This window comes from Hoplias malabaricus, chromosome 8 (genome assembly GCF_029633855.1).
Source record: "Hoplias malabaricus isolate fHopMal1 chromosome 8, fHopMal1.hap1, whole genome shotgun sequence".
NCBI classification, from domain to species: domain Eukaryota; kingdom Metazoa; phylum Chordata; class Actinopteri; order Characiformes; family Erythrinidae; genus Hoplias; species Hoplias malabaricus.
This window is the reverse complement of record NC_089807.1, coordinates 33,488,509-33,502,629: the sequence shown is the minus strand read 5'-3', so window position 1 is coordinate 33,502,629 and position 14,121 is coordinate 33,488,509. Positions and strand designations below refer to the sequence as shown.

General features: G+C 39.6%; 1 protein-coding gene across 4 annotated transcripts in view; it reads right to left on the bottom strand.

Moving 5' to 3' along the window:
- LOC136706058 (adhesion G protein-coupled receptor A3) overlaps positions 1–13,334 on the bottom strand; it is a 251,218-nt gene extending 237,884 nt beyond the window's left edge. For 3 of the 4 annotated variants that reach the window (XR_010804108.1, XR_010804107.1, XM_066679962.1), the window contains exon 1: positions 12,649–13,334. Coding sequence is in view for 2 of the 4 variants with exons in the window: in XM_066679962.1 (XP_066536059.1) it covers positions 12,649–12,884 (236 nt within the window). In the remaining 2 variants the exon portion in view is untranslated. The remainder of the gene's footprint in view (positions 1–12,648) is intronic. The other variant, XM_066679961.1, reaches the window with a different exon arrangement.
- Positions 13,335–14,121: the final 787 nt, after the last annotated feature.

Genomic DNA, 14,121 nt, shown 5'->3' with positions numbered 1-14,121 from the left:
ATCAAAATAATCCAGGCAAACCCAAACCAGAGTGAAAGTTTATGATACGATAACACTGAACAAATCACAATGAAATCATTTTTTTGTGAAGTCAGATTTTTTTCAAATAGTATATTAATGTTTTTGTTTTTTGTTTTTTACCTTAAAACTGCACTTGGTTTAGAAAGTAATGTACATGTTACATGTTGTAAGTCATAAGAAAAATGTGTGATCTGTCTGAAAAACAAATCTATACTGATATAAAAGTCTTGTGTAACTCCAATCAGTTCCACACTAGTGGGTTTTCCTTTTTTGATTCCTACCAACACAATTCAATCATTGGGTGAATCATGTATTTCATAATACTCTGAACTTCAGCAGAATTAATTTGAGTGTTTTCTATTGTCACATTGGCTGGTTCTATGGTGTTGCATTGCAAGACAGTGTCACATTATAACATTGTGCTCTCTGGGCAATCGGAATATGTGTGAGCTGTATGAATAAAGCTGTCCTGTGGTTTTGCCTGATGCTGAAATGAAAGGGAAACACTTACGGTGCTGGTACAGTGGCTGAGATTTGGGCTGAGAAACATAAACCATGTCGCCACCACAGGATCATCAATTTCTATTTGAGCTGTCTGCGAACACACACACAGACGCGTGACTTAAGAGCTTTCAGCACATTATGAGCGGCGTGCACGTCCAGGGCCTCTCTGTGGTGCGGGGTCAGGGAGAGTTGACATGTTCTCCCACTCATAAGATCACCCCCACAGACAGAAGCTGTGCTCTCAGGGTTTTAACTCAGCTGCTTTACGATGTTTAGGAAAGCTGCAGCACACAACACACTGTCGAGGGCCATGGCTGCCAGCGGGCCAGCAGATTTATGACAGTTTAAATAACCTCGCTATTTATTCTATTCACAGAAAGGGAGGCAGGGACAACAGCACAGTAACGGATCCTTGGCAGGCTCTCTATTTTCCTTTCCTAATATTTTTAGATGGCTGAACATGTCAGACACATTCCTGGGTTTTCCGAGGAGTACGACGGGATTTATATACTCTGTGATATTGTATGTCTGTGTGAGATTGTGTGAATGTATAGATACATTTATTATAGAGAGATCTTTTGTTTTGTCTATACAGCATGTGATGAACTTTTTGGATGACACTCTCACATATCTATTATAACAAAGCGGGGAAGAGGGAGCAGAGCAGTCCGAGTGCTTTGTAGTGACTTAGGAAAACATGGGTTTGATTCCAGCTGAACTCTACTGCTCAGGTTGCTCCCAGAGAAGAAAAAAACAGCTAGGGTAGTTGCAATTTAAATGCTACAATACGATAACGAATTACTCTAAATGTCACTCATTTCAACATCTTATTAAAACAGGCTAACATTATGTTGATGGCTAATTCGGCCTCTGGCCAAATCAGATTTTTCAGGCTATTTTGACTAAAATAAACATAAACAAAATAGCCATGAAAAGAGCTGAATTTAATTTAATTTAATGATAACATGATGAAAGACAGGTTAAAACTAGGACTGGATGATATGGCCAAAAATTATATATTTTAAAATATAAGGCAATTCCAGTATTGATATAAACAATGTAGAAGTGCCCAGAACAAACACGAAACATGACATCACCATCAAATTTAAACATCTTTGGGTTTTCTTTATTATTATTTTTAAACTAACTTTAAAACTGAGGGCAGTGAATGGGGCAGTACCTTTATAATGAGCATCATGTTAAAATGAAAATGTGTTTACAGATCGTATCATTGTCATTTTATATTACTTACTGATATTGAATTAGAGTCCAGCCCTAGTTAAAACCCTGGCTTGTTTTCCACTGCAGGACTGAACAGTTCTGAGCATGGAGAGTAACGGTGGCTTTTCCTTGGGGGTCCAGTATTGCTCGATGGGAAGGCTTAATGATGTAGGGATCCACTGATTGGCTCAACATATGTGTCAACTTTGTGTTGAAGGCCTGGTGTATTTATATATATATTTAGATTTATTTTGCATTTAAATTATTTGCCCCAGTACATACATTAGAAAAATATTATACTTATTATTAAATAGTTTTCTTGTAGTAAGGTTTAAATATGAGGTATCGTAATAATAAACTGGTATCTTTACAGAAGTTTGGAATTGTGACAACCATGCTCGTTCCCAACACATATCACAAGGAAGTATTTATTCAATCAACAGGTTAATTTTGTGATAACACCACACTAAGCATTGCCATGGCTCTCTAAGATGAGTATAAGCAAAAATCTTTGGGCTACACTAAAAGCCCAGTGAAAGCCCACAGCTATCATGGTTCACTGGCCTTCTAGAGCCCACTGAATAACATTGCACACTTGCCTCAGGTGCTCTCCACAGAGAGATGAGGAAGCAGCGCTGACGTCCAGAACCAGAAAACAAGCCCTTAGGTAGCATATCAATTCAACAGCTGAAGTCCCAGCTCTTGAGATTATGCCACTAGACCACATAAAATGCCTTTGTTGTCTGCTTTCACTGTCAGCGCAAAAGACAGAGTGAAAGAGCAAGAAAGAGTGAGAGAGAGGGAGAGGGAGAGAGAGAGAGAGAGAGAGAGAGAGAGAGAGAGAGAGAGAGGAATGGTATGGTTATGGACTTAGTTTTCTCCAGCCCTGTCATTTCCCATTAAGAGCCGCAGGGCTGCTGCTATGTGTGTGTTAACCTGTGCCCTTCACGCACTGAAAAGCACTTGCTCCCTGACTGTCAAATATTCATACAGAAGCACTCAGACCATAGGAGAGTGTTAGCTATGGGCTACATGCTATACCTGAGAAGAAACAAGTAAAAAAAAAAAAGAAACAATAGAAACAGAGAGATCCAGACTAAAAAATGAGAGAGAAAAGGAACTGAAGAATGAAAAAGCCAAAGTGCAAACCGTCCATTAGAAGGTTAATGAGTCACATTGAAAATGCTAGTATCTCTGCTGATTATGACTTCAGTGATGTGAGATCTTGAGCAATCCCCTTCAGACGCTTTTAATCATAACTACGTCAGGTTGCAAGTCTCAAGCAGAGAAGTATTAATACTGACTGACACTTAAAATGAGAAGGGGAAAGGCCCCTGCTCAAATGCTGTGATTATTGCCAATCACACTGAGAGGAGCGCAGGCCAAACAAATTAACGGTTAAAGCAGTGCCAGCCTAATCTGACTGGGTTCGCATCAGGAGCAAAAATGGCTTCTGCAGGGCTGGTTTCAATATTTTCTAATGTTCAAGTCAGAGAGAGAAATGTAAACAGTGAAAATTTGAAGGAATACACGAACACCTCCAAGAACAGCTAGGGATTTGAAAACGACACATTCTTTTGTTTTTGGAAACCACTGACTATGGGAAATGCTGGAGCTCTTGTGGACTCTGTGGTTCTTGGATCTTTTGATCTTATTACTATGGTTTGCTTAAAGAGGTAGAAAGATTCTGTTAGAGGTTACACAGCCTGACTGGTGGCACGCTTAATGCACCAGTGGAAAGCCACTCATTTACTCCCATTTTGCAAATAAAACCACCATAACTCACTTTCTGAAAACTCAGTCAACTGTAAACTTCAATGTATTTTCCAGATATGTAAGATCAGGTTCAAGTCAGAATGAGGCAGAAACCCATCAACTTCAGTCTACCACCAGGATAAACCAACAAATTACCTAGTTCATACTATCAATGATGGAAGTGAGGCTTGGTGTTATGTGCAGACATTACTGGAGTGTAGAAAGATCCTTTCAACAAGATGCTTTTACTTAACTACATGCCAAACACTAGTCCCCAAAAGACCCCTTCTCTCTCTGATACAGTGTCTCTGGTGCCACAGCAGCTGTCAGTAACCATTCAGACACACGTCTTCAGCACTAGGAGCTTTGAACTAGATCTGGCCTCATGTCGACACACAGTCTTGACCAGTTCATGGCTCAGTCTACATTTCCTGCTTAGACTGGTGACATCTGGAGACATCAGCAGTATACAGTCCTCTAGGACAGAAAGAAGGCATGGAGTCAGTATGTCCAACAAGTAATGTACCTTGTAAAAGTCAAGCTTTTCAGTCAGACTTTAGATAAGGTTTACATTACATGCTGCATGTCAAACTAATTCCAGTATCAGATTAAGCTCAATATTTTAGCTATCAGTGCTTGGACGAATAAGTGTTGATCCTCTGACCAATCAGAAATAGAAATGCCAAGTCACTTGTTTTCTTCATGATCTTTATGCCCTCATTCATATGGGAAAATACAGCTTTTCAGAAGAATATAAAAGGTGAGAAGTATAAAAGGTGAGTATTACACTAATAGTCACTGAATAAATGGCAGTGAGTGTGTGTGTGTCTGTGCTGCCCTGTGAAGGACTGGTGCCCCCTCCAGGGTGTATTCCTGCCTTGCGCCCAATGATTCCAGGTAGGCTCTGGACCCACCGCGACCCTGAACTGGATAAGGGTTACAGATAATGAATGAATGAATGAATGAATGAATGGCAGTGGTGTATTGGCTTTAGAATTCTGTTTTACCATTCTAAATGCATTAAAAGGGGAAAAATTATGGGGAAAAAAAACATTAATTTTGGGATCTAGAGGCTCTACCAAACCACAAACTGTGAAAGCATACAATTCAGTGAGTTTTGCATGGGCTGCAGAATTTACAGGGCTAATAAATATGGCAAAAACAAGAAGAGAGAAGAACGGGAACCAAGGAAACCAAAGTCAGAGCTCACGCTCAATTCCTCATCACTCCTAAGCTTTAATGCAGAAGTCAGCTCTGGCTCGTTCTCATTAAAAGGAACAGGTGAAAAAGCTGAAACTGATCTTTCTGAAGAGGTCAGCTTAGAGAAAAGGGGTGAGGGGAGTGCTGTGATGTTTAATCCTTGTGAAAATTCACTATATAAGTTGAATGTGTTTAGTGAGATAGGGCCCAGTCTTATATGGTCTCTGTAACAAAAAGCATGTTATATGGAGAATCTAAACAACTGCTTGTGCTAATGTTAGACCTGGGCAATAAAACAATAGCAGTATATATCATGATAAACACATCATAGATAATGTTGCAAAAATGTTTGATAGAACTTTTGGCGGTTAGACTCAAATCTGTTAAACGTGAATCACCATGAAGGCTGGTTATCTATTTATCTGTATACCATGCAACACTAGTTAAACGTTTTTTATTCTCTAAAGCAGAGCATTCACAGAATGCATTTTGAGAATGTATTTAGTGGCTGCATGGTGGCACAGTCACACAGTTTCAGGGACCTGGAGGTTGTGGGTTCAAGTCTTGTCTTGTTTGGTGTGTTCTCCCCGTGTCCGGGTGCTCTGGTTTCCTCCCACAGTCAAAAAACACATGTTGGTAGATGGATTGGCGACACCGTAGGTGTGTGTTTGTTGCCACAGAGTGTGTTCCTGCCTTGCGCCCAATGATTCCATGTAGGCTCCGGACCCACCTGGACAAGTGGTTACAAACAATGAATGAATGAATGTATTCATGACACAGGTAAGATAATTTTTCAGTGTGTCCATTTCTCATTATGTAGGCAGGATAATAAAAATGTAAATGTTGTCCATTTATACTATGCTACATCCTCTCATCACAGCAACTTTCAAATCACATCTTACTGCAGGTACAACACGTTTTAACGTCTATAGACAATAAAGGTAAATTTGTCAGCAAAAATCTGATCAACCCACATCACTACACCGAATTCACAGTAACAGAGAATATAACCTCCTGTCTTCTTAATGTTCAAAAGACAAATGACAATCAGTGCAAACCAGCATGTTTTCATTTCACTCAGGCTAACCCAATAATTCTGTCCTTCTCAATAAATCAGGCAAGATTGCCTCTTCATTCTGTTGGCCTTACAAAAGGGGGCATCCTGCTCCCAGCGCTCAGAGGAGTAATAATGCCGGCATGCTAACAAGCATACAGCCTCACCCCAGGGTTTAGGGCAATGAAGAGGAGAATGAAGGAGACCAGGGGGAGGCATTAGCTCACACCCAGAGGAGTGCACACTTCACTTGGCTTACACTTGGCCATGTGCACACTTCCCTCTCAGAGCTATTTATTTTTCTAGCAGGCAGAAACAAAAGTGAGACTAGGGAGGCCACTTCAGTATGATAAAAGGTCAGACTTCCTAGTGCAGGAACATGATTTCCTGGCCAGTCTGGACCAAAACACGGTAACTGGGATTAGGCCAGCCGTCAATAACACAAACGTGCACAAATAATATATTATTAAAATGTTGATCATACCTGTAAATATTTCAGGGCACCCAAATTACATACCCCAAACACCCATAAAAAGCTACAGGCTTAGTCTGGGCTAAATGTTGAGATGCAGACTGTTTTCCATAGTGTCTCCACACTCATATCCATCTGCATTTAATATTTATACAGAGCTCTTGTTCAGAATAAATATGACTGCAGATTCAAACAGTGGCATTGGCAGAGCTTTTGGAATGTACTTAGTAAAAACACTCTAATGTAACACACCAGTGTGCAGAGGTGGGTAGTCTGAATCCAAACCAAGTTTGAACAAATTAATCAATTTCAAATTGAAATCACACTTTGATACAGTGTGTTTAGCAAATCCCAAACACTGCAACTTATTATGTAGTATTCATGTTCATAACCTATACATGTTCATGCCATGCTATTTGTGCAACACACATGCTCACCAGGCAGTCACAAGTGCAAGGCACCTATGTATATGTCCACCAACAACAAACACAAGATTCCCAAGAAAAACACTAAGCTGAGCCAGAAGTATCGACGGCTAATTTTGTCCCAGGCTCAGAAATGCAACCATAAGGTATCGCCATAACGTAATGCCTCTTTAAAGTCATGATTTCTATTCGCACTGTGACAATATCACTCTATATTTCTTAATTCTGGTTGATACAATATAATCCCGATATCGATATGAACAACATAAAAGACACAGAAAACTGCCCAGAATGCTAGTGAATATGCCAAGTCTATTAAACATTCTTTTATTAAATGATACTTCATAAATAAAGTTGCCACCTCCTCTGTAAATAGAGAAAAAAATATTGTTGTGTATATTTCGTACTTCTATTTAAATATTAACTATATTTTTACTTATAAAAGTCCTATAGCGCAATCACAATTCTCCTGCTTATAGTATGTACATTATTTCACACTTCATTTTGCAAAGAAATAATCTGTCCCCTGTCAAAAACAAACCAAAACAAAACACAAATTTCACGGAGAGAATTGCTGCATGTACAAAATTTAGGCGCCACTCTTTTAGAATTATATAAAATATTTTTAATATTTAATGAACGTCAGTGACAATTAAATTCAGTGACAGACTGTAAATAAAGTATAATTCACATCTTTGTTATTGAAAGATGTTCTATCACAATAAACACTGATGTTGAACTACACCAAACTTATGGAGAGCGCATCTAATCCAGGTGGTAATGCATTCCTAGACAAAAGTAAAACATAACTTTGTCCACAGCTTCCAAACTGTATAAGCTTATGGCTTTAGGTCAGATTTAAAAGATTTTACAAGCTGCATGTACAATTGGGAACACAGTGGCTGCAACAGAATAATTCACTATGGTTCCATGAACATTTTCAGGACCTCAAAATACAAGCATTTTTAGGTGGCAGGGTAATGGCTTTTAGTTCCCAACAGAAAACATTTAGTGAAGAAACTGATTTGTATTTATACAAAACTGACATGAGGTAAGCCTGTTCCCCACACAGGGGAATCTGCTAACATTTAAAACTGCATTATGAATTTCACCTCAACTTTCATCTCGATTCATTCAAATCGTGACTGAATGCACATTTTTATTTATTTATTCATTTATTTAAGCCTATATTACACACTATGCAATAGGATATAACAGGCTCTTCACAAATGCCCTGTTTATACTTTGTCATTTTAAAGAAGAGTGTAGCAGTATTTTAGGTCAGAATATTTTTGGTACTACCTTCTTGTCCTAGAACATTATGATTGGATTTGCTTGGATGTACAAATGCAGTATAACTGAATGGGCGTATGTATAAATGCATTGTGACTGGATCTGCATGTACATATGTATAAACAAACTCTGCCCAGATCTGCATCTGTATATACTCACTGCGATTGGATCTGTGTGTAGATCTAAACATGCTGTGATCATAAGTACATGTGGATATAACTGCACTGTGACTAGATCTGGCAGTTTGTATAAATACATAATGCACTGTGGTTTATGTTTTTGGCAAAGACTCTGCCATCTTGGAAAGGAGGATCCTGGAGGCAGGAGGCAAGTTGGCCATCAGTATCTTTGTCACCCCAACATGAAGCATAGACGTAACCAGATCTACAGCTCATCTACATGGGGCAGGCACAAGGCTTATAGTGGGTGTAACCCTGGACATTCTCCATCGAGTTGGCTGACGATGGGTCACAATGGCAGGCTCCATGTATCATGTTGGCCAGGCTGGCAAGGTTCAGCACCTGATCACAGTTACTTTCCACAAATGAGGCATTGGAGGACCTGTACTCTCAGCTTTTCTCCACAGCATGTAGAGGCTTCTCTCTGTGGCACAGGAGTGGCAGGGCTCGTGCCTGCGGCTTCTATCCATGATGCAGAGTTGGTGTTTGTAGGGGAAGACTGTCATGGACTGTGGGAAAAGAGAACCTCCTGCCTCATAGCACAGCAAGTGGATGGCCAACTCTTCTGCGGCTCTTCACCAGCATTTAGCTCCTGTCTGAGGAGCAGCTGGTGCTAGCACTCTGAATGGCAGAGGAGGAACTAGATTACAGCATCCCTTGTCATGCCCACAATAATTTGGTAGCGTCCAAGTCTCAGATTCCAATACCACTGTGGCAAAAACCATGTCACCCCGGGAAGGGAGTTTATTTCAACTCAAAAACATCCAATTTAACTCAGAATAAACAGACTTTTGGCGTAACGCAAACAAAATAAACAGTCTTAGTCTCTTTCTCTCTCTTCCCCGAAAGCTCTCACCAGCTCTTTTATACCTGTCAGCTGGCCCACGCCAGGTGTGTCTCATTTGGAGTACACTGACAAATAATCAAAGTCAAATGTGGCCACAGCCCTATTTCTGCCTCAATGCCTCACCAGGAAAGTGGGGCACAGCCAGTAATGCTGTCTTTACAAGCTCCTCATCCTCTGGGCAATGTGATCAGACCTGCGATCGGACCTGTAAATAAATGCAATGTGATTGAATCTGCCTGTGCTCCAATCTGGTAAGTATCGAAATGCAAAAGCTGTATTTGAAAAGGAGCGGTATAAAATTGTCTAAGTCTTGTTTTGATGATGGTCAGATCACTGTGATCTGTAAACATGGTCAATATGCATGGAGGATGATACAAATAAATGTGTATAAAATAAAGTGTGTGCACAATACTTTTTTACTGTACCCATGAGAGGAAAGATATAGAAAGACAGGAAATACATTTTTATACTATTAGTACATGTACTGTAGGATTGCATGACTCAGGTTTGACATTCCCTGGACAAATGACAAATGTTTGGTTGGTGATTAAAAGTAAGTACACCCCTTAAACAGTTAAAATGATTTGCACATTTTAGCACACCATTACAGGTAAATTAATGTGGAATGTAATGGAATGTAAAACATATTGCAATGAGCAGGGTGGTAAGCATAAAATACAGCACATCCACAAGCATTAAAACTCTTTATATTTTGTTGTTGTTAAATTAAATTCAAGACAGAACTAATTTTTGATATATATCACCTGCAATGGATATGATTTTGTCACTGAAAAATATCAACAAAGCATTTCATTTGACTTTGGTTGCACAAACATTTTCATGCTGAATTGTCATGCATTTCTATATGACAGTTCTAATTTCCGAATTATGTCTAATAATTACATTAATTTCAAATGTTTAATGCCATAAAAACAGAAATATGTGATTTATTAATTGCCTAGAATGATTATTTAATTGACATAAGTGCATCATTCCACTGTTGTCTACAGCACATTTCAAAATAGTTGGAATTGTTTTCTACTGCTACTTCACTTTTATGAACTTCTTTTTTTGCCCTTTCTTGTTTGATACAAGACTTCAGCTGGTTGTAACTGTTGTCTGATTCCTCTCTTCATGAAGTGCCATTCAACCGATCAGGACTGCGGGCAGGCCATTCAAGTGCAAATGCTCTGTGTCTACAATGTCATATTGTTTTAGAACATGTAGAATGAGGCCTAGCATTGTCTTGCTGAAATAACTTTGGACATTCTAGAAAAACACAACACCTTGATAGCAGAATATGTCTAAAATCCCAATAGATGCCTACACAGTAGTACATTCTCATACTCGCACCCATGCCATGTGGAATGATGCAAATTCCCAAAATGGGGACTCCTCTGACCACTGTCATTCAGACCCTCTGAGATAAGCCTGGGCTCAGAAGTGGCATTTCTGCATATATATAATGTATGGCTTTCTCCTTAATAATTAGGGGCGTTTCTTGGTGCAGTAGTGGAAGGTATTAAGTGACAACAGTTTACAGAAGAGCTCCCAATTTCATGTAGCTATGATCATTTCAGCATGATCATTTCTCATATAATCCCATGTTGAGGCCGTGAATGTCATATATATTTAACAGTGGTATCCAGCCTTGCCCTGTGCTGGCTGATATATTGCTGAGATGGATTTTCTCACTGTTCTCACAATATTATATAAGGTATATGGTGAAAGACCTAAATTATTTGCAATACATTGTTAAGAAATATATATTATTTCTTTCAGTGTATGAAAATTCTCTCATGATGTTTGGCACAAAGTGGTGAGCCATGACCCATCTTCACATGCAAAGGCTGAGCCTTTCTGCTTACATCTACTTATAGTGGAATGGTTCAAAACATTTTTGTGGTGTGTTTCAGAGATCAAATACTGATTTTGTAAATATATTTACAAAATACAATCCATCTGATCAACAAAAAAATTTGACAGTAAAATAAATGCTAAAGATTATTGGCAGATATTGTCCCAACAAATTCAAAGCACAGTCCATGTGTCAAATGATTGCAGGGAGTTCTGTATTCAGACTGATCTTTCCAACACTAAACATGAAACCAGAATATTAATTTCTCAGCAGAGTCACAGCATACAAAGCAAAACACGCAGTGATTAGTCAGCAAACATTCACAAATAATTAGCTGCAGAGAAACTTGGGATTTCAGTTCATGTATCATAAATTATGTAGCGATAACAGTGTGGGCACTGGCTTTCACTGCTTCAACAATGCTGACCCAATTGCGAGGAACAGTAAAGCCTTGCAACTTGTAACTTCTGGCTATTTAACCGTGTGAAATGGAAATGGCCGCGAGCAGGAAAAAAAAAAAATAAAGAATCACTGTGACCTTAAAATAAATATGTGTGATTTAGCAGAATTGTTATTGACATCTTGTATGTAATCTCACCATTTAGGAGTATCACAAACTAGGCATTGAACACGGCAATTACATTCTAGCTCCTCTATTTAGGGGATAAACTAATCAGCTCATCTGAGTTGTGTTTTCAGCATGTAATAGGATACAGAGTGAGTACCGCAGACTACAGTTCAACAATGTCAATACACTTATGAGAGAGAGAAAGCCAGAGTGAGAGAGACTTCTCCAAATGAAAATTTCATGATACCCTCTCTGCGGGACATGTACAGCCTAAGCATGAGATTAGCCATAATGCATGTTTAATATTGTACCTCAAGGAGCCAAGTCATTTTGTTTGTACTGATTACGGTCCATTTAAAGGTCTTAATTTGATATCAACTGCAGTGTCCTGACTACATACATTTTTCTGCTGTCTCTGTCAGTAAAGCAGGCATTCCATTATATTTGACTAGGCCATTATAAAGTCTATAAAAACGACATGGTAACCAAAACAGCAGTTAGATCGCAATATTTATTATCTATTTGTTTTTTAACAGATTATTATCTGTGCCTGAAATTACACAGTAGTACATTTCACCTGCCTGTGTGTCTGAAGTACAACCAGCAATTTCTCAAATGCATAAAGTTCATTAAGAATGATACCAAGTATGAAAAAAAGTAAATTAACTGACAGAGGGAACTAGAGGTGGGCAGCAGTGTGATGACAATTTCTCGTTATGGTTATCATTACTGCACCACAGCATATGAAATTGCAATTGAGCTTTTGATGACAATTTTTAAACATGAAAAAGGTACTGCACTGTTTCTGTGTCACAACATAATGATGTGTGTTGTGTATCATGAATTTGAAGTACTGTGATATGATATCTTGGCATATGTCCCATCCCTAAGGGAATTATAAAATGACACAGAATGGCAGGTAGCGTCAGAAACTCTAAAAACATATTAAAAGTTTTAAGACATTGTAATTATAAAACGTATTATATCATTGAAAGAAAGTAAGAAAGAAAGACCATAGTGCTGTGATAAATATAAAGGTATTAGGAGAGAGAAAGAAAGAAAAAAGGAAAAGAAAGAAAGAATGTCTTCCGCAATATAATCAGAAAAAAAAAATACTTTAAGGTAGTAGTTTTTGTTTTTTTCTTTACTCTAAGGTCACATTTCTGTGGTCCCCATTATATGTATGTATTTATGGCTACTTCCTCACTGCCCTGATTTAACCCTTTCATAGTTCTGGTCGGTGTGACTTACAGAGTGACCGTGGTGTTGGGCAGCAGCGCGGGCTCCAGAGTGTCCAGTAACTCCGCGTCCTCACACAGCACCTTGACCCTCACACTGAGGCGGCTCGGCTGCGTGGAGCGCTCCGCCGCGCACCGACAGCTGTCCACCATCAGCTCCTCGTCACAGCTCCGACCGGACACTCCGCTCCTCCAGACACTGGACACCAGCAGCAGCAGCGTGGACACAGAGATAAGGCGGCGGAACATCGCGGCGAGGAGTTGACTGTATTCTGCCACAAAAGCATCGGTGAGGTGCGTGTCCAGACTTTCATGTCATTTTTTCCCGACCGTGGACGATGCGACTGACCGCTTCAGGTCACGGTTTTCCTTTTTACGCCAAGAGTGATGCGGCACCTGTCCCCAGTGCGGCTCCATGTCTGAAAACAATTCCGCATTTAGAATTACAATTCACAACCTTCATGTTTCATCCATGACTCCACGTCTCCTCACCTCGAGTCTAAACTTACATTCCGGCGAACTTGACAACATTCACTAGTTTTATGCTCTCCAAACGCTTGACTCGATTCAAAATCCCGCTGAGAGAAAACTTCCAGACCCTCGGTGTCCACTGAATGTCAATTCACATGAAAAAGTGAGTCAAAACCCAAAACAAAGTGTATAACTCTGGAGTTGGGAGTAGTTTCGTTAGTTTTTAAAAGGCTGTCAACAGGTTGTGGCGACCGTTAACAGCGCGCGCTCCGTCAGCAGCGTGGAGCGAGTGAGCCCCGCCCATTCAGAGCTACACGAAAAGCCCCGGCGTTCCCAGTGGCTCAAATTATCCACGTGACTAAAGTAAGACACGGCTTAACTGCCCAAAACGACGTGAAGAAAATCAGACAAATTGCTCTACCTCACTCACAACTGAAGAGATTTTAAGTGGAGACGGTATTCTCCCGTACTCCGATACTTCAACGTGTACTCACTGCTGATACACACTCGCACGTCATCTACCCGCATTTAAGAGTAAATGGGTCTCATGTAATTGAAGTCTAAGAAGCAAGGGCAGAGGTAGTTTGGGGAACCTGAATCCATATTCAAGCTCTGTTGTTACTTGGGTGAACTAATGAATCAAGGAAAAATAAAAATACCCAGAGCTGACGAATACCTGCGGAAAAGTACAAAATTTGGATATTTATGGTTCAAAATAAAATGTTAATGGTCTAAAAACAATGGTGTGACCAGTCAAAGTAGCACACCAAATAATAATAATAATAAACCCAGTATGAAATTTTACACAAAAATAAGTAGCTAAATATGAGTTGCTAATTGCAAAGAGGTTGGTGTGTGGCCTATGTGGGTTTATTCTGGGTGCTCCAGTTTCCTCCCACAATCCAAAAACACATCTATAGTATGTGGATTGACTGAAATGTCTGACAAAAACGTCCATAGGTGTGAGTGTGTAGTGCCAAGCGATGGATTGGCAAACCGTCCAGGGTGTGTCCTT